Source organism: Colletotrichum jinshuiense, chromosome 5 (genome assembly GCF_051148585.1).
Source record: "Colletotrichum jinshuiense chromosome 5, complete sequence".
Classification (NCBI taxonomy): Eukaryota; Fungi; Ascomycota; class Sordariomycetes; order Glomerellales; family Glomerellaceae; genus Colletotrichum; species Colletotrichum jinshuiense.
In genome coordinates this window covers 1098655-1123193 of record NC_139312.1, presented here as the reverse complement: position 1 = coordinate 1123193, position 24539 = coordinate 1098655, and the positions used below count along the sequence as shown (strand labels likewise).

General features: G+C 50.6%; 6 protein-coding genes across 6 annotated transcripts; 4 read left to right on the top strand and 2 right to left on the bottom strand.

Moving 5' to 3' along the window:
* Positions 1-204: 204 nt before the first annotated feature.
* Positions 205-783, top strand: EsH8_V_000302 (uncharacterized protein; the record flags this gene model as incomplete). Its single annotated transcript, XM_083272818.1, has 1 exon — positions 205-783. The coding sequence occupies one exon, from the start codon at positions 205-207 to the stop codon at positions 781-783; it is 579 nt and encodes a 192-aa protein (XP_083125533.1).
* A 1370-nt stretch (positions 784-2153) lies between these two features.
* Positions 2154-4266, top strand: EsH8_V_000301 (GMC family oxidoreductase; the record flags this gene model as incomplete). The annotated part of the gene is made up of 3 exons (XM_083272817.1): positions 2154-2218; positions 2288-3612; positions 3668-4266. The coding sequence occupies 3 exons, from the start codon at positions 2154-2156 to the stop codon at positions 4264-4266; spliced, it is 1989 nt and encodes a 662-aa protein (XP_083125532.1).
* A 3558-nt stretch (positions 4267-7824) lies between these two features.
* Positions 7825-10686, top strand: EsH8_V_000300 (ankyrin repeat-containing domain protein; the record flags this gene model as incomplete). The annotated part of the gene is made up of 1 exon (XM_083272816.1): positions 7825-10686. The coding sequence occupies one exon, from the start codon at positions 7825-7827 to the stop codon at positions 10684-10686; it is 2862 nt and encodes a 953-aa protein (XP_083125531.1).
* Positions 10687-18396: 7710 nt separating this feature from the next.
* Positions 18397-20082, top strand: EsH8_V_000299 (uncharacterized protein; the record flags this gene model as incomplete). Its single annotated transcript, XM_083272815.1, has 1 exon — positions 18397-20082. The coding sequence occupies one exon, from the start codon at positions 18397-18399 to the stop codon at positions 20080-20082; it is 1686 nt and encodes a 561-aa protein (XP_083125530.1).
* A 250-nt stretch (positions 20083-20332) lies between these two features.
* EsH8_V_000298 (uncharacterized protein) lies at positions 20333-21260 on the bottom strand (the record flags this gene model as incomplete). The annotated part of the gene is made up of 4 exons (XM_083272814.1): positions 20333-20655; positions 20741-20905; positions 20963-21110; positions 21171-21260. The coding sequence occupies 4 exons, from the start codon at positions 21258-21260 to the stop codon at positions 20333-20335; spliced, it is 726 nt and encodes a 241-aa protein (XP_083125529.1).
* Positions 21261-22289: 1029 nt separating this feature from the next.
* EsH8_V_000297 (uncharacterized protein) lies at positions 22290-23642 on the bottom strand (the record flags this gene model as incomplete). Its single annotated transcript, XM_083272813.1, has 1 exon — positions 22290-23642. One exon carries the CDS (start codon positions 23640-23642, stop codon positions 22290-22292), a length of 1353 nt encoding a protein of 450 aa, XP_083125528.1.
* Positions 23643-24539: the final 897 nt, after the last annotated feature.

Below are 24539 nucleotides of genomic sequence, written 5' to 3'. Positions count from 1 at the left end.
CCCTTGGCATCTGATTTTTGTTGGCAGATTCCGTGGCTCTACTTGGTGAGACTGCCCTTTAATAGATCTCCCGTGTCGCCTTTTTGGGCCGTTGGCTGTCGGAACCTTCATCCCTTCATTCCTCCTACTCCTCACCTTGAAGCCCGGTGTACGGAACAAGCTATTATCCTGAAGCACGCTCTACAAAACGACAAGATCTTCATCATGGTTGCAGTAACTGCTACCGGCGGCGGCGCAATTGCTGGTCTGGGCCTTATAGGGCAAGCCGCCACAATCCAAGTTGCAACGGCTACCGCCATTTCGGAGGCTGCTCTTGCTGTCGCTACTGCTGCCGAAGTGGCTGGCGCCTGTGCCGCCGCCGAAGTTGCACTTGGTGCAGCTGTTGCTGCTGAAAGTGTTGCGACTGTCGCGATGGGGGTTACCGCCGCTAACCTCTGGAACCCAGCGGGATGGATTGTCGGCGCCGTTCTTGTCGGTGCCAGTCAACAGGCATCGCAAACCGTGACCTGGGGCTGCTATAAGCCTATTATTGGCGAGATTGATACGAAAGAAACATCGACCAAGCCAATCACGTTTGCAGATCTCATCGCGCACTCAGAGGTTCGGCGGGCTACTATCTTTACGGCCACCGCGTCTGCCAACCTACCCGAAGTCGAAGTGGAAAACAAGGCCGGGCAACTTTACTTACTACGAGGTGTCGTCTTGCCGTGGGGCTCAGCCGCATATCACGCAGAGCGATACGATGAACAAAGCTATTCTAACCCTTCATTGGCAACTTTGTAATGAGATCCTCGGCCAGGAGTCTAGTGGTCACAGACCCTATAGTTGGTATGTAGAACAACATAAATTACCCCATAGGGCTGACTTAGTTTTAGAAGCTGTTGATTAACATTTTGAATCGTTAATATGGGCCCGTCCGATTTGTGATGAAAGGGTTGAACATGGAAGACTTTTTATGACGTAACCTGTAGTATCTTTCTCTTGCCTGCTACAAAATTGACATTTATCTTTCACTCAAAAGTCAGAAGCTTCGATGTCCACAAAGCAACGTGAACGGCCGCGTCACAGGTCTCAGCAATGTGAATAGTGTATGTGAGACGAATATTGATACTAGCTGCTTAATCGACCACACTAGTTACACTGTCATCAGCGGCAAGGTCGTGCCTAGAGCGAGCTACAAGCGGGTCCTTGGCTGTGAAGCCTTTTGCTGATTCTGCTGACTTGTACTGGTGTTGCTGATGGAAAGAGTAAAGATCTAATTCGGGAGTCATAATTATGACTTACGTAGAGGCCATGGAATCTATCGGCTCTCGGCATAATCCATTTCCGGAGTGATCAACCTCGTCGTAGTACTATGCTTACAGCCATCAGTATCCACACTGTATTTAATTTGTCCGTGCGGTGAGAGTATCTAAAGAATTTAGTTCAACGGGACACCATTTCGCACATAGGTGGCTGTACTTGGAGCATTCATAGCGGCGCATATAAACTGCACCTTTGCCCTAACCTGAAATAGAATCTTGAACTGCCCCTGTGTGAACAATCGAATTAGGCCGATGTCTCCCTCCAAGGCTGAGCTACCCCCGCAAAACCAGGGCAACAGCTGCCTTCGTGCTTGGCGCTCCGAGATGCATCGGCTAACTTACCCGATTCATGGTATTCGACAGCGCAATTTCATTAAAGCTGCCCCTGCAACAATCATGCCAACTTCGCGCACGCCGTGTCTGTAACGCTCCCCTGAAATCTTGGAATCGTTTACATCGGCTTCCCGCTCGTGTTCCCACAAAACAATGTCGCTTTCCCCTTGCGCGGTCCAGGGCAGCATCCCCCTACTTCCCCAATCGTTTGCTTGGCCGACTATGGTAGGCTAGCAGTCAGGGTAAGGGGTTATTACACATGGTAGCAAAGCCTGCCAAAATTGGTAACATCAACATCAAAAACAAGCAGGTCGCATTGTATGTGGAGAATAAAGACGGAAACCGGTATGCCTAATCAAATGCAAGGGGCGGCAATGGTTTTTGCGATCAGGCGCATCGTGTTGCAAATGAGCTTTTCCTGGGGGAGTTTAAAGGGATACATATACTGGTGTATGTGGAATTTGCAACGGATTGGTATTGCGACCTCGAGCCACTGATCGAAAGCTGTCAGCCAAGATGCATTGGGGCCTTCATGTCACGAACGCGCTGCTCGGCTACATTGTAGCCACGGCCTCTGCTGTGTGAGTTTGCCCGTCTTTTACCTCGCGAGTGACTCACAACGTTGGCTAACATGAGCCCTGCAATCATAGTCCGAGCCAGCAGCTTCACGCTCGACAGTCTACGGGCATACTTGCATCGTATGACTATGTCGTCGTCGGCTCCGGCCCGGGTGGTGGTCCTCTAGCCGCCCGGCTTGCTATCGCTGGCAAGAAGGTCCTGCTCATCGATGCCGGTGATGATCAGGGCGACTCCATTCCGTACCAGGTGCCCGCACTCAACCTCCAGTCGACCGAGTACGAGCCAATGCGATGGGACTACTATGTGAACCACTTCAGCGACCTCCAAGCTCAGAAAAAGGACTCCAAAATGACGTACCGTACCTCCTCCGGTGAACTCTACGTCGGCCTCGACCCACCTGCTGGCGCTACGCCGCTTGGAATTCTTTATCCTCGGGCTGGTACGCTCGGCGGCTGCGGGTCGCATAACGCCCTCATCACCATCTATCCACACAAAAGCGACTGGGACGGTATTGCGAGTTTGACCGGGGACAGCTCCTGGAGCGCCTCGAACATGCGCAAGTACTTTCAGCGTCTGGAGAACGCCGAGTATCTCCCCAACGGCGTCATCGGGCATGGATTCAGTGGCTGGCTCACGACAGGCGTGACAGATCTAGGACTTGTGATCCAAGATGTCAAGCTGCTCACCGTCATCGTCTCTGCTGCCTCGGCCATGGGCAAGAGCCTCCTGGGCTTGATCTTCTCCACTATCCAGGGCCTTGGCGAGGTACTACTTCGTGATATCAACGTCGACCTACCTAGCAGAGACTCATCTGAGGGTCTCTACCAGGTGCCCATCGCCGTTGACAGCGGCAAACGCGTGGGACCTCGCGATTTCGTCCTCGACACTGCCAACGCGAAGAATGCAGACGGTTCAAGGAAGTATTACCTCGACATCAAGCTCAGCACCCTCGTGACTAAGGTGCGATTCGACAAGAGCGGGGCGAAACCGCGCGCTGTAGGCGTAGACTTCGTCACGGGACAGAGCCTCTACCGCGCTGATCCCCGATCCGGCAACGCAGGTGCTGGGATCGCCGGATCCGTAAACGCCACCGCCGAAGTCATCCTGTCGGCTGGCGCCTTCAACACCCCGCAGCTGCTCAAACTCAGTGGCGTAGGCCCCAAAGACGAGCTTGCATCGTTCGGCATCCCCGTCGTCGTCGATCTGCCTGGCGTCGGCACCAACCTTCAGGATCGCTATGAGACTACTGTCATTGGTGAGACACCAACAGACTTCCAAATCACCAAAGACTGCACCTTCACCCGCGCTGGAACGGACGATCCCTGCCTGAAAAAGTGGCAGGATGGGGCCCAGAATGGACAGAGAGGCATCTACGGTTCCAACGGTATAAGCCTGGGTATGTTTCAACCCCCCTCTTTGCAGACCTACCATCTCGTCTAACATGTCTCTAGGTATTGTTAAGAAGTCTTCAGTGGCTGAGGGGGATCCAGACCTCTTTATTGCCGGCGCACCCGTTGCCTTCCCTGGATATTACCCGGGATACTCCGCCGACGGCACGGCGGACGTTCGCCACTGGTCATGGATAACGCTCAAGGCGCACAGCCGCAACCGCGCTGGAACTGTCACACTGCGCTCCGCGGACCCTCGGGACATGCCGCTGATCAACTTCAACTCATTCCAAGACGAGGCGACGGGTGCCAAAGACATCCAAGCCGTCGTGGAGGGTATGAAGCTCTCGCGGAAGATGTTTGCAAACGTGGTTCCCCTCACCGGCGGCTTTACCGAGGTTTGGCCTGGCCCCGACGTGAAGGACGCAGATCTGCCGGAGTTTGTGAAGAATGAGGCATGGGGCCACCACGCGAGCTGCACCTGCCCCATCGGTAAGGACGGTGACTCGATGGCTGTGCTGGACGCCAAGTTCAAGGTGAGGGGAACGGAGGGCCTCCGAGTGGTTGATGCCAGCGTTTTCCCCAAGATTCCTGGCTTTTACATCGCGGTGCCGGTGTACATGGTGAGCGAGAAGGCGGCCGATGTGATCCTTGGGCTGTAAACAAGTAATACTTGCATTTCTCCATAATTGGGTATTTTGTACTTTAAGTTATAATTATGAACCGTTCATGTCCAAAAATCTGGGTATAAGCGTGTATTTATGTGGCATGCTGCCCTGCAACATTGGTCGAGTCGGAGCAGGGGATGGTGAGAGGAGGAGTGATGAGAGAGTGAATGCAGCAAAGACAAGCTGCGAACCGCTGGCAATCCATAAATGAAAAGGCCGAAGTGGTGAGGCAGCGATGTGTCTCTCAAGGTGTTTGTTGCGTTGCTTATATTGCTCTAGTCGGTGGATCCTACAAGATTCACCGCTGAACCGCTGAACCGCTGAACCGCGGCTCCTGGACGTGGGTCAGTAACGGGCGTAAGTTAAGAAACAATTACTGGAAATTAAAACATCCTCATGTTTTCCTTTCAGAAAGAAGGGAGAGAGAGAGAAAAAGGCGCCAGTAACGGATTCCCCACTCTAAGTGAGCAGGCAGTTTACCATCTTCTCGGGATCTAGATTTTTCGAAGCACATCTCCCAAGAGATGTACCACTGAACATGATGATGGGCCAAGGAGAGGCGCAACCCGTACTACGCGGCCTCTAGCTCATGTTACTTGTGAAGAAGAAAAGCAGAAGGGGGCAGGGGCCATTCCACGTGGCACGTCGGCAATAGGGCCAGAAAGCCAGCCAGGGTGGGCTAGGGTAGCAAGATTACGGCATTCAGCTCTTCAAAGCCCCGAGTCCAAGCATGCGGCATGTTTTGGTCTGTGTAAGGACTCCCAGCCGGCGGGAACAAATCGGCAGTGGCAACTAGAGCAAACGCCAAAAAAGCCTACATTTGGAGACTGGTAGAGTTCAGTAGTGCGTAGATAGGAACAAACAAACAAATGTTGAACTAGACCAGAGGGCGAGGGGCACACACCCTTCCCTTCTCCCTGGCTTTGCTGACTGGTTGGGGCTAGAGGGCGAACCGAGGTGGGGGTTGGTGGCGACACGTGGAGCCTGTTCGGTCCAAGTCTAATATCGACGCTATTTGCTCAGGCGAAGTGATAGTTGACAAGTTAAGAGATAACAGAGATATCGAGGCATTGGACGGGGAACAGGATGGGCTTGCCTTTGGCGTTGGCGACGGATTTGTTGGTGTAATACCCTGACTCCCCCGAGTGGCCGATGACACCCAAGAGGCGCTCGGGGAGCCCTCTTAGGGTGCAGACGAGGCGTTCTGTGGCTAACGCCCGCTTGGTTTTCTTTGAGAATGCCTGTTTGCCTGCCATTCGTCACCCTCGAGCTTTCTGCGCCCCTCCTCTCCGTTGTCTTCGCACCTAGAGTCGAGCGTTTTCCTCCCAAGTTTGGTGGATTTGCAGACCTAAATGAGTGCCGGTGCTAGGGATGACAGTCCCAACCCCTGCTACCATCACGTCAGAAGAATTAACGTTACCGAAGTGCACTGTGCCTACAGATGAACTTGCTTATTAGCACTTGCCCTAAGCACCAAGCCCGAAATGAGGGCATGATGCAGGCGGCCGGGCCTAGCCACGGCGTGATGGGAAAAGGCTTCCTCGTTCTGCAGCAGACACAGTTACACCACAGGATAAGAAATTTTGACGAAACGAGCGGCAGCGCAACGAGCAATCATCCTGGATATTAAGCGGCGGGCAACCCGCGGCAGGTTCGTCTCCAGGCCACCACACCATCTCGTGTTCTCGGGGAGGCACAGGGACTCCCCCGCCCAGCGAGTGTGGACCGTGGTCTCGCATCCCGTCGATCAAAACGCACGGTTAACTTCCCCTCCCAGTTCGCGCGCGTTCGCCCGTGCCTATTGGAACGGGGCATGTCAGCTTATTCCCCGCGGGTCCTGGTGCCAGGGCCTCATAAGTCGCAGACGCAATCGCTAGCTGCTAGTTTTTCCTTAGGCCTGCTGCAGCAGCTTGCCATCATCCCTCCCTGGTCGTTGCCGGGAAAGACCAGGCACGCAACTTCAGCTCGTCCAAACTATACATGGGTTAATGGGTAACGCTGTGTCACTGTGAGGCGCCCTACACATGGGTGACGCGCGCAAGTGATTTGATGACTTTTAGCGTTCCACCCGCAGAGATCCATCGCGACGTTTGGTCCCGCAATTCGTTGACGAGTTTTCCAGCGAACACAAATTGTAGCTGGCCTAGACCGAGACTGTACTAATGGAAAACCGGCAGACATCATGTACCGAGGACGGACAGACCTCTCTAATGTAGATGTCCCGTACGCACGGAGCACCTCGAGACTGCCGACATCCCATCAGCGTCGCACTGAGGGCAAGGTGATGGCAGATTCCGATGTGCTTACTAGCGAATGCATAGTTTCTGCCTGCTCCGCGATTTGCAATACCATGCCGCCAAATTCTGCACTGCGAAGTTCCATCGTCTGCGCCCCCTACTCGTAACACGAAGAACAAAGACAACAGCAGATGATGCCTTGATCGGTAAGCATCAACTACTGTGGCCCTCTGGCTTCCCCAGAAAGCTTCGAAGACTTGGACCGGTCACAACTCACAAAGCAGGCTGAGAAGAGACAAAGAAAACTCTGCTTGATCTACTTGCCAAAAGGAGGGTGGAGAGATCCGGAGGGGGTGTGCGAGAGGAATGGGAGACGGAGCGTGAGGCGTCGGAATGTCAGCCAAGCGCTCTTTTTCACGTGGCGAGACCGTTCTCAGCTCCCCACGCCACCAGCGCTAAGATTGACATGGATATTTGTTAACAGCTCATCTCATGGGAATACAGGGCCAGAGGACCCTCTATTTTCTCACGAGCGATATTGATATGCTTCATCTCTCCCTCTTGTCTCATTTCGGTCTCGTCTTGTCTTCGTCCCGTCAATCGCATTCCTTCTCCCCTGAAAATTTCAAGCCAGGGCTAAACGTCGGGGCCGGTGCCAGCTAATGATGGCAGATGTCAGATCCGCGTCTTGACTGGCCTGTCCGGGCTGGCCTTCCTGTCTGAGTTCCTGATTTCCGGTTCTTTGTGTCAAAGCGGACGTCCTAGCGCATGGCGTCTCTGGGGTTAACAGCTCTAGCGTTAACTTAGTCCTTGGAACTTCCCTTGTACCTGGCACTATGGCTTTCTCTTCGTCGGATGTAAACACTGTGTTTGTCACTGTTGGGTACGATCACGACTCAGGTCACAAACTAGGACAATGCCTGCATTTCCCAATGAGCCCCATTTGGCGTGGATGGTGGCTTGACGCTTGTCTTATGTCTGTCGATGGTCGCCGAATAGCCCTCGACCTGTCCGAGAGCTCTTTCTTGGCTGCCACTTGCCTGGGTTCGACCCAGCTCAACCACAACCGTGGGAACAACAGATAAAACGCCTCTGCTCCCACGTTGTCTATGGGGCGGGGCTGAAGTTGTTCATCACATTCGTTTTACATTCATTACCGTCTCAATCCCACCATTTGGCATTGTACGAACCACATCCAAGGCTACACATTTCGACCACTTCTGAAGAGTCTAACGACCCATCACCTCAGCCTAACGATCCCGACTGTGTACCCTCCTTATCTGTTCAGCCGAAAACGGCATCAGAAAGAATCACAATGACTGCCGCTATGTATGGCAAACCAAAGCCCAAAGAGTCCGTCCTGGACCTTTGCACAAGGGCCACGCTCCTCGGCAATAACATCTCAGTCCGTATGCTTGAGTTTCTTACCAACATCAAGCATCAACCGCATGGCTTCCGGGAACTTGCCAACGACTTCCTCGATATCTGCCGGATACTATGGTCCATCGAGGCCGGCCTCTCAGAGGCGGCCCGCACCCACCAGGAGTTCCCCGCCGACATGATCAAGGAGCTCGACCTGAAGTTCCGCCAGACCAACTCCGACTTCCAGGTCCTCGACCACATGATGTTCGAGTTCCTCGAGTACGAGAAGAAGGGTGCCATGGGCAAGTTCCAGCGCGGCTGGCGCATGATGTTCGCCGACAAGGAGATCTACAGGATGAGAGAGTCCATTCGCAAGGCCAGAGACGCACTGAGAATGAGCGCTCTTGTCTTCCAGTGGTCTCTTGGGAACTCAAAGACCGACGACGCCGTTGGCAACGGCTATGCTGGTCTTGCGGCCGCTTTGGACCGCATGAGCAGCAACAAGTCGACAGTTCGGATATCCAAGTCCAAGTCATTTGAAGTCCAGTCAACATCAACACCGCATCACACAGACGAGGATACCCCTCCCCTTCCTCCTCTACCCACAATCCCATCTCAAGCCCCTTACATCCCTCCTCCTTCTCTTGTGGAAAAGTTGTCAACAGACTTCGTCCAGGAAGCGAGATTATCTCCAGACCCGCGTCGCCGCAGATCCGTCTCCAACAGGAGTCATCACAGCTCCTCGGAAAACGGACATTCCTCCAGAATCCCCGACCGCAGGGCTGGCCGCGACGACATTACAATCTCAGAACACGGCCATTATGATCTCCATCCTATAAGCACAAGAATCAATGTCGACCGGAGATCAGCGCGGGATGACATTACCCTTTCGGATGGCTATGACGCGCCCAGTCGCATCTCAGACCGCAGAAATCTTCGGGACTCGGACAACACCATCTCACCTTCATCATCCGGCACAGAGACGTTGATTGGCGAGCTTCAAAGCATCGCGGACAGCATTCCTGTCAAGGTAGTTCGCCTAAAGGCCGACCCCATGACGATGCCGCGCTGGACCCCGCGCCATAATGCCAACGGAAACCCATCACTCAAGACCTCCCTCATCTCCGCTGTGCAAGGCAAGAACCACAAGCTGGTAGAGCAGCTGCTGGACCGTGGCGTCTCTCCGGACACCGGCGTAGACCAGCACGTTCTCGTCGATGCGGTGCTGTGCCAGGACCATGAGAGCGTTCGCTTGCTTCTGCTATTTGGTGCCGATCCCAACTCTGCTGACAAGGATGGAATCACACCCCTGTTTGCTGCAGTTGAGATGAACGCTGTCGACATCGCCAAGATGCTCCTGAAGTACGGCGCGGATCCCAACCTGTCTGCTGGATCTTCGCAAGAGTCTCCGTTGGCAATTTCTGTCATTGATGTCAAGATCGACTTTGTCCACCTGCTCCTCACTTACGGTGGCGACCCGAACCACATCATGGCCAATGGCAACACTGTTCTGATTGCATCCATGAACAAGACGACACCGAAGAAGCTTGTCGAACTGATGCTCGACTATGGCTCCGACCCCAACGTGAAGAACAGGGAAGGCAAGACTGCTTTGTTCGAGGCCATCATGTCTGCAAGAGTGGACCTCCTCATCGCCCTCCTGGATCACGGTGCAAACCCCAACCTGCCCGGTCCTAAGCATATGCTGTGGCCTGCCACCTACCAGGCAGCTTGCTTGAAGGTACTTCTGGCTCGTGGCGCGGATAACAACAAGGCACCTGGCAACATGGAACTCGCTGTTAGTATCAACAACATCGAGTCTGTTCGCGTCTTGCTTGCGTCTGGTGTCTCCCCCAACATCAAGAAAGATGGTATCTGGACACCGCTCTGCACATCCATCCGTGACAACCGCGCGGACATTCTTGAGCTTCTTTTGGAAAATGGTGCGGACCCTAACCTCAACTCCGCTGAGTACCCCGCATTCAAGTGCGTGACGCATTTCCGCACGCACTTCCTTCCCCGTCTTGTCGCTGCCGGCAACGACCTTCACACACCCAAGGGCATTATCGAAACCGCCGTCAAGGTCAACAACGTAGAAGCTCTCAACTGGCTCCTTGACCAGGGCGTCTCACCTAACGACAAGGGCGAGGACGGCAACACTCCCCTGACTACGGCCATCAAGGAGAACCGCATGGAGATGTTGGACGAACTTCTCTCCCACGGTGCGGACCCCAACGTCCGCGGTACCGACTGGCCCATTGTCATGTCTGTCCAGCATCCTAAAATCCTCGAAAAGCTCCTCCCCGCCGTCCCCGACCCGCGCTCTTTCAAGGGTCTGATGGAACGTGCCGTCGTTGCCAACCAGCTTGATAGCATCAAGTTGCTGCTGAAGGCCGGAGTGTCAGTCGAGGACAAGAATGGCGGTGTCTTCTCGCCGCTAACGTCTGCCATCAGAGAGGACAACAAAGAGATCACCAAGTTCCTCATCAACGAGGGCGGCGCTGACATCAACGCCCCCGGCGAGCATTTGCCCATTGTCAAGGCCGTGCGCCGATGCCGTGGTGATGATACTGAGATCATCGAGATGCTCCTCAAGAAGGGCGCCGATGTTAACAAGATGTACCGCGGATGGAATGCCATCATGCAGGCCGTCGAGAACGGCGACGCCAACGTTCTCAAGCTGCTCGTCGCAGCTGGCGGTGTTGACCTCGAGGCCAGAGACGAGGCTGGCCGCACAGTCATGGAGATTGCAGCCGGTCGCGGCTGGGAGGAGTCGGTGGGGATCATCCTTTGGGATGGCAAGGTCAAGGCGTAGTTCCCTCTGCTGCGTTTGATTTCATTCAAGGTCCAATTTATTTTTGTTCTTCTTTCATGAGTTACTGACCGGACTTGCCGCTGACGGCAACTTTTCTATGTACGATGTATTCATGAGCACAAATAGCGGGTTGGATGACTGGTTTTTCTCGTGTAAGATGGAAAAGGTGTTTATGATATCAGTTTGATTGTTGATTTGCTGCGTATGGATATCACCTTTTGTCTTCCTCTTTTCTATATTACCCACATCCTAGACTTTGGACTCTTTACTATTCATTCAATTGATAAGCAAACATTCTACAAATTCAATAGTTCATTGACACGATTGGCAAGTGATACTTCGTCCTCCACTCTTTTGCCTGATTTCGCCGCCGGTGCAGTGCACACTTATCTTCATGGCTATTGGGTCCAAGCATAAACGTGCCTAAGCTATTACCGCGCATGTCGCCCTGCCATAATGTTTTTTGCCCACTAGACGATGTTTACGAAAAATATTGGACAGCAATCAAAAATAGTGGAGAAAAGGGTCAACATGATGATTTTATCTCGAGCACTCTGGAATATCAACAAAAAGTCAAGTTGACTGCCTCATGCCTGAATCGAACAGGCGATCTTCTCATTACTAGTGAGACGCTTTACCACTGAGCCAATGAGGCTGTATATGAGTTTTCTCACAGCTGCTTGCTTGATGCTCACGGGTGATGCAGATTCATTTCAAGAGATTAGTTTGTTGTGGGAAAGGCGAGGTAGCCTTGTCCCACTACCCACTCGTTTCGGGCCGGGGATGGGTGGAGGGGCAAGGGTTTGGAAGTAGTGGCGGGGCCGCGGTTGACAGCTCCAATGGATTTTAAAATCCTATCCAGGCATGAGCTGGTTCTCATACGATGTGCTCAAGAAACAGGCAAAGGGAAGCAGCCTTACGGCTTTTATGCAGTTTTCAACACCTTGGGATATTTACAGGCTTGCTTCCATGGAACATGACAAAATCAGAGAAGTGTTCGTTTTGGAGTTAGATTGCAGTTTATCAAGTGAACTTGCGTGTGCTGTTCTATTTTTTTAAATTATACTTTGAGTGATTGATCTTGGTGTAGCCAATAAAGCCAAATTTTCGTATTCTAGTAGGTAAAGGAGAGAAATGAACGAAAAGGAAACCCAGAACGAGAGGCGAGTCTAACCCGTTTCATTGCCCTCCACCTTGAGATCTCGAGCAAGTAGTACAACCCATCGAAGTGCTCTTGGCCAGTACAGCATCATCTATACTGGGAGGTTGATTGCAGATGCCAGTAGAGAATCTTCGAAGAGTATCCATTCGTGAAGTTCCCCTTGATACATGCACAAGTATGTAAGAGTAGAGAAACTGCACTTGACGTCAGTTCAGAAGGAAATGCCGGCATGTCGCAACATATCCATACCTTGTTGTTTTTCAATTTGAATCCTAGAAGCCGTGAATTGACTTTGATGCTGTGGCAGGCTTTGGGAGCATGCATTTGGTGCATGTTGAAATTGATTGCGCTGGTGTCGAGGTTGTCGGGCATTGGCATACCTTTGTAGGATCTGCCAATGCAGCAAGGGCTGAGGCGGGGATAATAGGTGCTGGCATTTTGAGAGTAAAGAATATCGAACGAGGCGTTGATTCTTTGCTTGGGGAGACTGGACTTGGATTCCTTGTGGTAAGAGTAGGAAAGATCTGAAAGAGCGTAGCTATTGATGTTGTTGCATTCTACTTTGAGAGAACAACTCAATAACTTATATACAAATTCAGTCCCCATGATGACATACTTTGAACAAGAGACGGCAGTGTCAAGGGAGCAACGTAAGATCTCATCATAGTTGCGATTGTGTTCATTGGGCCAGCTTGTCCCGAGAACCTGGTATTCCGCCTTTTGGGAAATAGTGAGGGCCAAGAGGCACTCGGCCCCTCATGATGATTTGCATATGGTCAAATTCCCATACTAATTTCTGACCCGAGCAATGAATCGTCTTCAATGGCAGTCAATCCTTGGCTAGCAAGGTAGAAGGTTGTCTCACATAGTCGCATGTGGATTTCGCCCGGGCCGGCGAACACAGCAAACCTCATTACCTGGGCGTAGCTCATAGCCGCCGATTCCACACTAGCTGCATGTTATCTGGTGATTTCATCGTTGGTTTCAATGGCCCGCGACGAATCAAGAGCCTGAATTGTCGATTTGACATCGTGGCGAGCCCAAATGACCGTCTTGGGTCCTAGAAAATCAGCTTAGCTCATTTACGTTTCTTTACAAGGGCTGACAGGAAGCCCGGTCCGTTGGAAAAGTTTGGCGGTGAAAAGAAACACTGATAAATGTTGAAGCCGAAATCGTGAGTGTGGATTGCCTAATGCGGAAGTAATTAGTATGTTGAACCCCCATGCTGATGCCGAGAGAGTACTGCACAGTTTCCTAAAGAGGAAACACTACGTATTTGACGACAGCCAAGACATAATGGAGCATTTTGATTCGTCCCTTCCACGCGTTTAAACATAAATAATGCTGAATTAACCGTCTTACTAATTTTCCAGACCGCCGGGCGAGGCGTGGGGGCTGCATCAATCGCGTGCGCATGATCATGGTCAGGCACGAACGTGATCTTGTTACATTGTGTAGGGCTGAAGGGCTGGATGGAACAGCAAAACGAGGCAGACTGCGCACGGCAACCGGGGTCATGCACGTTGTTTACCCAAAACGTATAATGTGAGGTTAAATTTTCGGGATTCAGAATGCTTATCGCCCCTGGGCCCCCTCTTTTCATTCATTTGGGTTGCGTGAGGCGCACCGCCAGGGGGTCAGGATAGGCAGCCACTTCGGTTGAGCTTATCCGAACCAAGATGTTAGCATCTCTTAAGAAGCACAGGTATTGCTGTGTCCTCGATCACTTGTAACACAGCGGTATGAATTATGCCAAGTTTCCCACGACTGTCCATAATACACTATAGGAATGCGAACATGTGCGTTTTGCATTCAACATCTTCAGCATTGCGAAACAAACAGCATGTTGTAGAAATAGGAGACTACAACAAACCTCTAAGGTATTATGAATGGATGCAGCAGAAATTGCATAATTGCAAAACGGGGCATCTTACTGTTGTGCCGCACCACAGGTAAGATGCAGTTGTGCTTAACCGATACAATCAAATCCCCGATAGTCTAGTGGTGAGGATATCTGCTTGTCATGGAATCGTGCTCGCAGGGGACCGGGGTTCAATTCCCCGTCGAGGAGTTCTTTTTGCCTTCAGAAACTCCTTTCTTTCATCTACGAGTGCTCAATGTTCCCTTCCTAAGGAGTAGGTCGGCCCAAAATTCACACACAACCAACTATCACTGGATGACCACATCCACCAATCCCCGATAGTCTAGTGGTGAGGATATCTGCTTGTCATGAAATCATGCTCGCAGGGGACCGGGGTTCAATTCCCCGTCGAGGAGTTCTTTTGCTCTTTGGCAAGTTTTTTCTTTGTACAAGTGCTCGACCACCCACCGCCTTACCATGACACCCCAGTGCACTTCATGTCGACAAATCTACCGTCACAGCTGACAATTGCTTCCATGCGCCCTGAGTCAAAAATACAGCTCTTTATACTCACCTCGGTCTCCATCTTGAGTTCCTTTCGTGGTGTGTTGGACCTGCCTCCTGGCTTTAAGCGCCGTACTGGCCTAGATATCCTCCCTAACGAGCTGTGTTAAATCTGCTTTCTCTTAGCGTGGTTATACGACCCCCACCCCATATATGCACAAATTTTTCGGGTCAGGAAGGTAGATCAGGTGCTGTAGGTATGAGGTATCGTTGTGGGAGTAAGGAATCGGCGACAGTGGCAGAGCTTTGCGTCAGTTGGTGAGCCTAGGTGATCTCTAGATTTGGGAATATCGAGTTCATCATTCTCTATAATTTATTCTATATGGAAAATTGACATGGCGCCAGTGATGCAATCAAGTTCTTTAAGCCGCAGGCGGTTCACGTTGAATGTGTGTGCTTGGTCGCCAGAGATGTGTGAGTTAGTCATGGATTCCATATCTGAGTACCAAGTTCGCTGCGACTCAGCAACCAACTATCATTGGATGAACACATCCACTAATCCCCGATAGTCTAGTGGTGAGGATATCTGCTTGTCATGAACAATCGTGCTCGCAGGGGACCGGGGTTCAATTCCCCGTCGAGGAGATTCTTTTGGACTAGCTTGTTTTTTTTTACTCTATGCTTAACTGGAGGAGCCCTACTTTTAAAAAAGGCTGTTGCTTTTGAAGGTGTCTGTCTTATTTTTATTCTGGGCTGTCTCTTGATGGCAAGAGATTTACAGGAATACCACGTTTAATGAAATGCAACTAAATGCTGATCCGGTACCAATCAGACAATACTGGCACTGCACCCTAATAACCCAGGGCTAGGCCTTTGTTGACCTGCGCAGTACCATAAACATCGGCGTTGCGACTTAAACTCCAAGACAGTTGGCGATAGTTTCAACCGTAAGGGTCTTCTGCCGGTGAGGTGGCATTAACTACAGAGGTTCTGGACCTTATGAAATGGAAGCATAATGCGACAGATTATATATTGCCACTTTGCAATTTAAGCAAACACACCTACGCATCAAGCCTATCACTACTAACTCACCAGATCATTAACATACTAAATACTTATAACTTCAGCTAGTGCGCCAGGCACGACTAATAAAAGTCATTAGCCAATCTTTTCCTGTTTCCAGACCAGGGTCTACGGCCTCAGAAGGAGAAAGGGCAGATGCGTACCAAGTTAGTAGGGATGGGGCTTACGACAGTCGCAAGAACCAACGGCAGCACAGCTAGCAGAAGTAACGTCGGGCACCCACTTTCCGGCACCCCCACTTGCTGGCACCCCAACTTAACAGACGTTGCCACACAACCCATCAACTTCGATTATCTACCTATTCTACCCACCACCAACTACAATACAGTCGTCAGCTTCACTAGGGTAATCAGAGTCGCTGGATTCAGCTGCCGTATCTACAACTTCGCCAGATTCTATTTGAGACCGTCGGATATCCTGGATGTTGGCGAACTTCGTGTTGGGGTCTATTTTGACAGCCTTCTGTTTCCTCTGCTGTGAACTATCAACCTGTACTTGCAGCAGCTTAATTTCCTGCCTAGCAGCAGCCAGTTGGTATGCCTTCTCTTTAAATCCTTTCTAGACCTTTCTAAACAACAGTCGCCGTATACTGTTACATCTATCCAGCTTACTAAACAACCGTAATTAATCCTGTAGATCAACAGTCTTCCTAGGTGTTAACCACGCTACAGCAGATGTAATGGAAACCCAACTATTAATCTAGCCAGCCTGGCTAGCTGTAGACTACCTATTCCAGGCCCTATCTATCTGTCTGGCTGGCGTTAATAAGGTCTAGAGGAGTAGGCGGCTTATCAGCAGCTTAGCAATATATACAGGCTACAACCTAGTTGCTTTCCAGCCACTCTTAATATTCCACTTAGTTAGAGCATCTAGACGGGCCTTTTAGTAGCAGCCTAGAAAGTTCCTTTTGCCTATAATAGTGGAATTATTCTATAAAGCAAGCCAACCCAGCTCCTTTCTATAGGCCGTTTTAAGTAGACTAAATACTAACTAGTCTAAAGGCTGGAGGACGTATAAGGTATATAGTAGTAGAAAGAGTAGATAGATGTTATTAGTAAAGTATATCTATATAAAGTCTGTTATCTTATAGCTACTATAGCCGTTAAGAACTAGTAGTCTAGGCTTATCTCTATTGTTATATATAGTCTGTAGAATAAAGACCTTCTGCAGCTACTTAATTGCAGTTACATCTATTATCTAGCTGTTATCTATTAATATAAACTCCTAACCAGCATAAGGTTGAAGATCTAGAGGGAACTACTACTGTTATACTGACTTGCCCTTATATATAATAAGTAGCAGTAAGGAGCAGCTGTTAGTAGAGATACACTTAATAATAGATACCTAAGCTTGTAATCCAGGCTGCTTCTTCTAGACTGACTTAGTCTTAGAGGATCTAAGTACTAGCCTATTAGATCCCTTGCCCTTAAGGATTCCAGTCTTATCTATATTGTATCTATTAGCTAGTTTAATAGCTTTAATCTCTAGAATAGAGAGATATCTAAACTAGTCCTGAAGAACCTTAGTAGAAGCTCTATTAATACGTCTAGAGTTAATTGCTCTACTTCTCTAGGTTGAGATAGATGGGTTTCTTTTCTAGAATCTATCTATCTAGTTCTTTCTAAGTGGTTGGGTATCCTTATTAGCCTGTAGAATACGCTTAGCGAATTCCTTAACTTGTTGATAGGTTGGAGCAAGCCTAAGTGAAGCCTGAATTCGTACCTATTCAGCCAGCTTACTTTCTTAGGTCTGTAATAATCGCTGGAGATCAGTAAATGCTAGATCTTGTGGTTAGGCACCTTTAATCCGGCCTTAAAGTGTTGATTGTGGTATCCCCTATTCCAGAGCTGCCTTCTTGATAGATTGACTATTGGTAATAGCATCCAGGGCCTGGCTGACCTCAAACTCGGTGTATTAGCCTATTGGGCCATCAAATAGACGTATGGAAAAGAGGAGGTTAATTGGATAAAAATCAGTAAAGTTGTGTAAGTTGGATGTTGAGGGGTAGTTGTGGTGTTGAGGCATTTTTGGGGTGCCAGCAAGTGGGGGTGCCGGAAAGTGGGTGCCCGACGTTAATATTTGACTTTCAAATTCAACCTGCAAACACAGAAAACAGCATGATACCAATTCGGGCTACAATAGCAAACCACCACTGGGTTGTCTCTGGCTCTGCTTTTGCCAAGGGTCAAATGTAAAATTAATTGAATAGTCTTAGACTGTTAAAGGTTTCCACACGAATCTTTATTCTTTCTTATAGGCCTGTTTGATAATTTGAAAATTGGAGTAGATGCTGGCCAAAATAATTGGTTCAGCCAATACTTCCGGTCAAATCCCATGGGCAAATGCTGCCGTAAGCTATTGGAGACCGGTACCGGTGCTTTGTATTTCATCTCGGCGCCGGGCAAGATCCGGGGCCGCGGAGCTTGTTTCTCAATTTGTAAGCAAGATATTTATGCGCTTATTCGGAATCGCACACATTCAATAAGATAATCATGTCATCATTAAGTCGCTATAATTTCAGTACTTTTGGTTGGCTCGTTTGGTGAATATCATCGGCTGCCCCTCCAGTATAAGAACTTTGTCCCAAATGTGTTAAATGTGTTAAGTGCGTTAAGTGCGTTAAAGGCGAGGCCGGTAAGGAATCCATGGTGTAAAGCTGTAGCAGTATTTCAGAACTCGGCGTTAAGGCTTGGACGCCGGGGCAGATGGTTGATGCAATAGGAACTTTGGTTGGTGAGTGGAGCATTGATGGGGCCAGTCCACGCCAATTCACAGCGCTGTTTAGTGAAGCCTCGGGGAAGGTGTGAGGTCCGCGGAGGTGCTCACCAATCGCAGCCCCAACTTTGTCCTTCGACGGAATATATTTCCCAGGCAGCATGACAGCTGTTGTGTTGAAGATTGGCCAGGTGGATGCGGTTGTGTAGCAAACGCAGTACACAACTCGTGCATATGCCTGAACAGTTGAAATCGGAGAACATCAAGTCTTGAAGATGGAGGATGGTTATATGAGGAGTGACTGCTCTCTACAGAAGGGACTTCTTTGCAAGTCAGATTCATCTACCAGACACTATTAACTATCGATATCACAATTCACTTCAAGATGCCTTCACACTCTTTTGCCGTCGTCGACCATCTCCCAGCCATCCGCGGGACCCCGGAATTTGAGGCCGCGCGCAAATCCCTCGTAGAGGAGTTCGCCGCCAAGGTGCCGCAAGAATACTACATCTCCCACGATATTATCAACCATCCGCCTAAAAATGTCATTAAAATCCCCCAAGAATCTGGCATTCTTTCTCAAGAAGAAATCCGTATCACGGAGGACTTCGACGCTGTAGCCCTGGCCGGAGCCATCGCAGCCAGAAAGTTCACAGCTGTTGCCGTTGCCACCGCATTCGCCAAGAGGGCCATCATTGCCCACCAGCTCACGTGCTGCCTCACGGAATGGTTCATGGACGAAGCCGTTGAGCAGGCCAAGACTCTCGACGAGTTTCTTGAGAAGAATGGAAAGACCGTTGGGCCCCTCCATGGCGTGCCCATCAGCGTCAAGGAAATGATCCCTCTGGCTGGTCATTATTCTTCATTAGGTTTTCTGGTCACTCGACACAGAGACGAAAAAGACAGTCAAATGCTGGCGATTCTACGAAAAGCCGGTGCAGTTTTCTACTGCAAGACTGCTCAACCGCAGGGCGTTATGCACCTGGAGACCGTTTCATTCTACGGCCGCGCCCTCAACCCGTATAACATCAACCTGACACCTGGCGGGTCGACTGGTGGTGCGGCCGCACTCCTGGCCTTGCGAGGCTCTGTTCTGAGCATCGGCACGGACATCGGAGGCAGCATCCGGGCCCCAGCGAGTTTCTGCGGTCTTTACGGCTTCAAACCCACGTCATACACCCTCCCAATGAAGGACTTTGTCGGACCTAACGGGTTTTCCGCAGAACTCAACATCCTTGGTTCGACGGGACCCCTCTGCACTTCTTTGAGGGACATGGACTTTTTCGTATCGGTGGTAAAAGCAGCACAGCCTCACTTGGAGGATCCGCGTCTCATCCCCATCCCATGGAGAGGTCTGAATGGAGAGCCGAAGGGGTCACCTTTGAAGGTCGGGTTCATGACGAATGACGGCGTTATGACGCCCCAGCCGCCTGTGACTAGAGCCATCAACTGGGCACGCGCACAACTGAGCAACTCTTCAGGTTTCGAGGTCAAGGAATTTACACCATATCGTGTCGAGGAGGCGCTTCATAACATTCAGCTAGCTTTCTTTCCTGACGGTGGCAAGCAGGTGAAGGCAGCTCTAGCAGCATCAGGCGAGCCTATGTTCCCGCTTACACAAGCAATCATCGGGGGCTCGGAGGTCGCTTCCCAAGACTTGGATGCAGCGGGTGTTCTTCAGCAGCGAGTTGCTCGCGACGACTTTAGGGTCGACTTTGCGGCTCATTGGAACGAGCAGGATGTCGACGTCGTCATTTGCCCTGCGTACATAGGCCCCGCATGCTCGCATGAAACGGCCTTCTTCTGGAACTATACGGCGTTCTGGAATTATGTTGACTACCCCGGCGCGGTAGTCCCTACGCCTTTCAAGGCTCTGGAGAAGGGGGCTGAGACCTACGCTGCTACAGAAACAGAAGTTCTCAGCCAACAAGATGAGCTGGTTCGGAAAATGTGGCACGAGGGCGATTTCGAGGGCGCTCCGGTAGGAATCCAGATCGTTGCTCGTAAATACCACGACAACGATCTGTTCGCAGCCTTGGCAGCTATGAAAGTTCCCCTCGGATTGCAATGAGTTCATAGCTCTATCATTTTTGACTAGGTAGATAAAGCTATTTATCAAAAATAACATATTCCTCTCCCCTCCTCTCAGCTCTAGATCTGATTGAAACCAGGCCATTGGAAGCGGTCAAAGTAGCACCACTTGTGATTCTGACAGACCCAATCTTTGCGCACATGTCTCGGTTTTATTCGTAAAGAAAGCCAACCAAGTCTACCGGCCTTACTCCGGATATCCAATGATGTGAAACAAAGTCCACTATGGCTCACCTAGGTGAGCTCGGCAGTGCATCTTCACCAGGAACAATGGTGCCATTCTCAATGGCCGCCCGGTGGCTTCTAGCCAACATACCAATGGCAGGGACGTAATCGTCAAGGAAGGTAAAGACTTGGATGCCAGTAGGAGGCGTGCGCCAGTCCCTCATAAGCTCGCCCCAAATGGCTCCCAGAGACAACAAGTGTACACCAGCATCCTTCATCCTGTCGTTGGCAGCATCTCGGACCATCTCACTGGAAGTTCCCGACGCCTCGATGTTGGCAAAAACGGTATAGCCGGCTTCGCGGAGAGACAGAGCGGCAAAAGCGGTGCCTGGTACGAGGAAAGTGTGATGTAAGCTCAGGCCCTATATTCCCACAAGGGGATCAAAGCTTTGTCAATGGCATAGGGAACTCACAAACATCCGTCAAAATTCCACCAATGATCACTTGAGTCTTGTTCGTGGCGGCAATAGCAGCTCTTACGTCGGCGTTATCCCACGCGTTGACCTCACCGGGGCGTTTGACGATGGGCGAGTTAGGGAAGAGCTCCAGAATTTCAGCGGGGAGTGGTCCGTTGGGTCCTATATTCATGTTTTAGACGTGCAATTCGGGTTTTTATAGTTTAGCAGCATACGTACCAGTTTCGGCAGACGTGCTCATGACAACTGGCAAGTCGAACGCCTTCGCCAGAGCAGCGTGGGCAAAGATGTTCTGCTTGAAGTAGAGGGGCTCCAGGTCGCGAACGAGACTGAACAGGCCAACCTGCTGATCCAGGATGAGAACCATCTGATAACTGTTAGTCTATACGTCACAAAACTGCGTTTTGACACATGGAGATAAACCTACCGAGTCATTTCGGTCGAGCCTTTCATACTTATAGGCGAGGGTGGTCGCCGAAAGAACAGAAGTGGCCGCCAGAATTTTATTGAACAACATTTCGTCTGGCTAGCTTGAGGATCAGCTTCAAAGAAGTAGAAAATAGTATGGTTAGAGGCAGGTAGGTTTATTATGACAAGACGATGGATGTGATGTCTTGATAGAATATGAATTCTAGTGGTAAGGGACAATCGGCTCTCTTATATATCCAAAAGTCAAGCATGCTTTCTAGTCCTTTCTCATCATTCGAATTCAGATCGGAAATGAAGTACATCCGGGCTCCAACTTGAGCCTCGCCACCGAAATCAACGCGGTGAGATTCCCTAACAAAGGATGCCTAGTAGTAGGTAGATGAGTAAGATGCCAATGCTCTGACGGCGAACAGAAATTCGATGTTGTGGGTTCCGTATGTTGGTATTGGATAGATTCTGGAAACGGAACTCCGCTCGATGTGAACGAAACTGAGTCTACACCGAACAAGGAAACATAACTCAAGATGCATCAAATATTAGTTGCGGATGCCGTCAGCACTAAACCCGAAAGACCGTATACAGGTGCCGCTGCAGAGCTAGAGACGAGGCTGCGGCTAACATGCATACACATATGCACATGCACTGTAAGCCACTGCGATTGAGAAATTGATTGAGGGGAAACCGTCCTTCACTTACCTTCGGCATGTTGTGGCAAGAATGGGTTGCCTGCCGAGTGGCCCGGTGGAAACTAGCCGATCGATCGACGCATAATTGTGCATTGCATGTTTTGGTGCATATTGTTGGTCTTTCATGGTTTATTGAGAGTAGAATTAAATGCGGTTTAGAATTAAGGTGAGTTATTGAACCCGAGTAATAGATCCTATATGCCCCGCGTATAGTTAAATAGTGTCTATGTTATATCTATGTCTTGCAGTTATTCCCAATGCGTGTTTATGCCATCCAAAGAAAATCCGAACTCAAAATCTACCAAATGTAGCAAAACACTAACTCCATAATATGTCGGGTATCAAACATGGCGCTCTAGTCGTGCCAAATATGCATGCTGAACTCATCGCTTCTGGTCGTATCTCTCTTTCACAACACCGCAAGGCGTCGTTCATTTCTCGTTCCTGGCCTGCTCTTCGTCCGAGTGCAGAGTCATCTCAGTGTTGGCCGAACGAGGAGTCATGGGCGCGATGTCCTTTTGTTCCGACGCCTGGGGGGCCGCGGCAGCAGCCATCTTCTCGGCATCAGCGCAACGCTTGCGAATAGAGAAGACAGATGCAACGTGGCCTAGCAGCCACCACGAGAACAAAACAGGCAGCGAGATCCGTGTCTGATCAGCGCAGCCGGACCATGCTTGCACCATGAGAGTGTAGGCCTCATGTGCTGGCAGCGCATATCCGATTCTGTAGAAGCCGGCCATGATCTCAAATGGGAAGACGGTGCTCGCAACGTTGGTGAGCATCCAGGTCAAGAAGACGAAAGGTACGAAGTGCATGGGGACGAAGGACCCAACAAAGGATTCCAACACCTGCCATTGCACATCCATGTAGAGCCAGAAGACCACGAGGGTCAGGCCAAACTCCGAGCCGCCGACAGGCCAAGTCTCCTTGAAAGCCCAAAGGTAACCGGTGACGGTCAGAGCGGTAAGGAAGCCGTAGATTTTGCCGATGCCGAAGCGGAGCATCCACACGTCGCGGACCCTCGCCTTGGCCAGAAGGCCACTGCTCATGCCGATTCCGTTAAGCGCCAGGACGTAGAAAAACTGAGCGAGGGTCGGGATGATGATATTAATGGTATTGAAAAATACACGGCTAGATTGCGTCTGCTTTCCGATGATATCGCCAGTGGATGAGATGGGGTTCAGGTATGCGGCGATGGCGGCCGGGTTGGTCGTGTTCAAGGATCGGAGAGCGGCCGTGCCATTGGGTGATTGGTAGTAGAAGCCTCGCGATGCGCCCACCACCTTTGTCAAGCTGCTGAGAAGAACGGAGTCGGCGATGGCAGGGTACCGAGCCTGGTTGTAGGTGTATGTGACGGAATCGGCGGCATTGTAGGCGGCGGTCGAGGTGCCGTCGATGGCGCTGGCGAGCTTCGCTGATGCACCTTCGTGGATGTAGATCGCTGCCCAATAGTCTCCCTTGCAAACTGCGTTCTTCACTGCTGCGGGCGTTGAGTACTTGGAGGCGGAACCAAGCTCGATGGTCGGGAAGTTGGCAGCCTGAAAGCTGTTAGAGGCCCCAGAGATGGCAGATCCGACCGCACCTCCATCGAAGTCGACGGCAAGAATTTTGAGGGCGTGAGTGCGCTTGGCCTGTTCAAATGTTGCTCCGAATAGGTATGACATGTTGGCGAGGACGAGAACAAGAATCAATACTGAGGACATGACCATGGGGATAACTATGCCCTTGAGCTGCGGGCCCCATTGTGATAGGGGCGTCCGCTTTGGGAGGCCTGATGTTGACATTGTCGCTATGTTAATCTGTCGGTTGACTCCGTTACTTTATCGGTCTCGAATATGGAGGGAGAGAGAATATGCAGCCGAGACTGTTTGAACTCCAAGGACGAAAGCTTGCTGTTAAATAGTGCGAAAAGGGAGGAGCCGATGATGAGCCAAGTAGTAGGGCTGATGGAAGTGATAAGGGTGGTTCGAGCTTCTTAAAAGGATCTTATGAAAATGAGGTCCCACGCTATCCCCATCTTTCATGGTACGGTAGCCTAGATAAAGGAGGGTCCTTTAGTTCAAGAACACGGAGACCGGCCGACAAGACGGACAGCGGGGACGCCATCCCACCGGGGCTGGGAGAATGGCATTTGAAATTAGTGTCTTTATTCGTCATCAATCTCATTCTGTCACTCTTGCGTGGCGTTGATTGATCAAGTCGAGTTCTTCGGGCTTCAGGCTCGGAGGTAAGCCTAGTTGCGAGGCCCGAAACCCCGTAGCCATGGAACAACCCACGATGGAAGTGGGTTGGCAAGTTTTGGTGTGGTCAAAAAGTCTTCTGATGCGTCAACAGAGGGCGCAGGGGAAGCCCCCTAGTATGGGTTATCTAATATGAATGCGGCACAACGCGGCGGGTCGGCGCTTACGTTCGCCGAAAGGGCGGACTTTTTTTCATTATGTACTCGCCGTTCCCCCGATTCGGTTGCACGTTCGTCCTACATTCGTCCATTCTTTTCGTGCTGACCACCCAATCCCCAACCCCATTATTAATCCTTTCGCACATGGGAATTAGCTGTCCCCGCTCAACCCGCTGTCGCCGACTATGATTTTGTTGTGGATCGCATCTTGGAGATCATGGCAGCAGCTAATTAATAGTGCCGCCCCAACTCTAATCAGCTTCAGTCCAGACCGACCATCTCG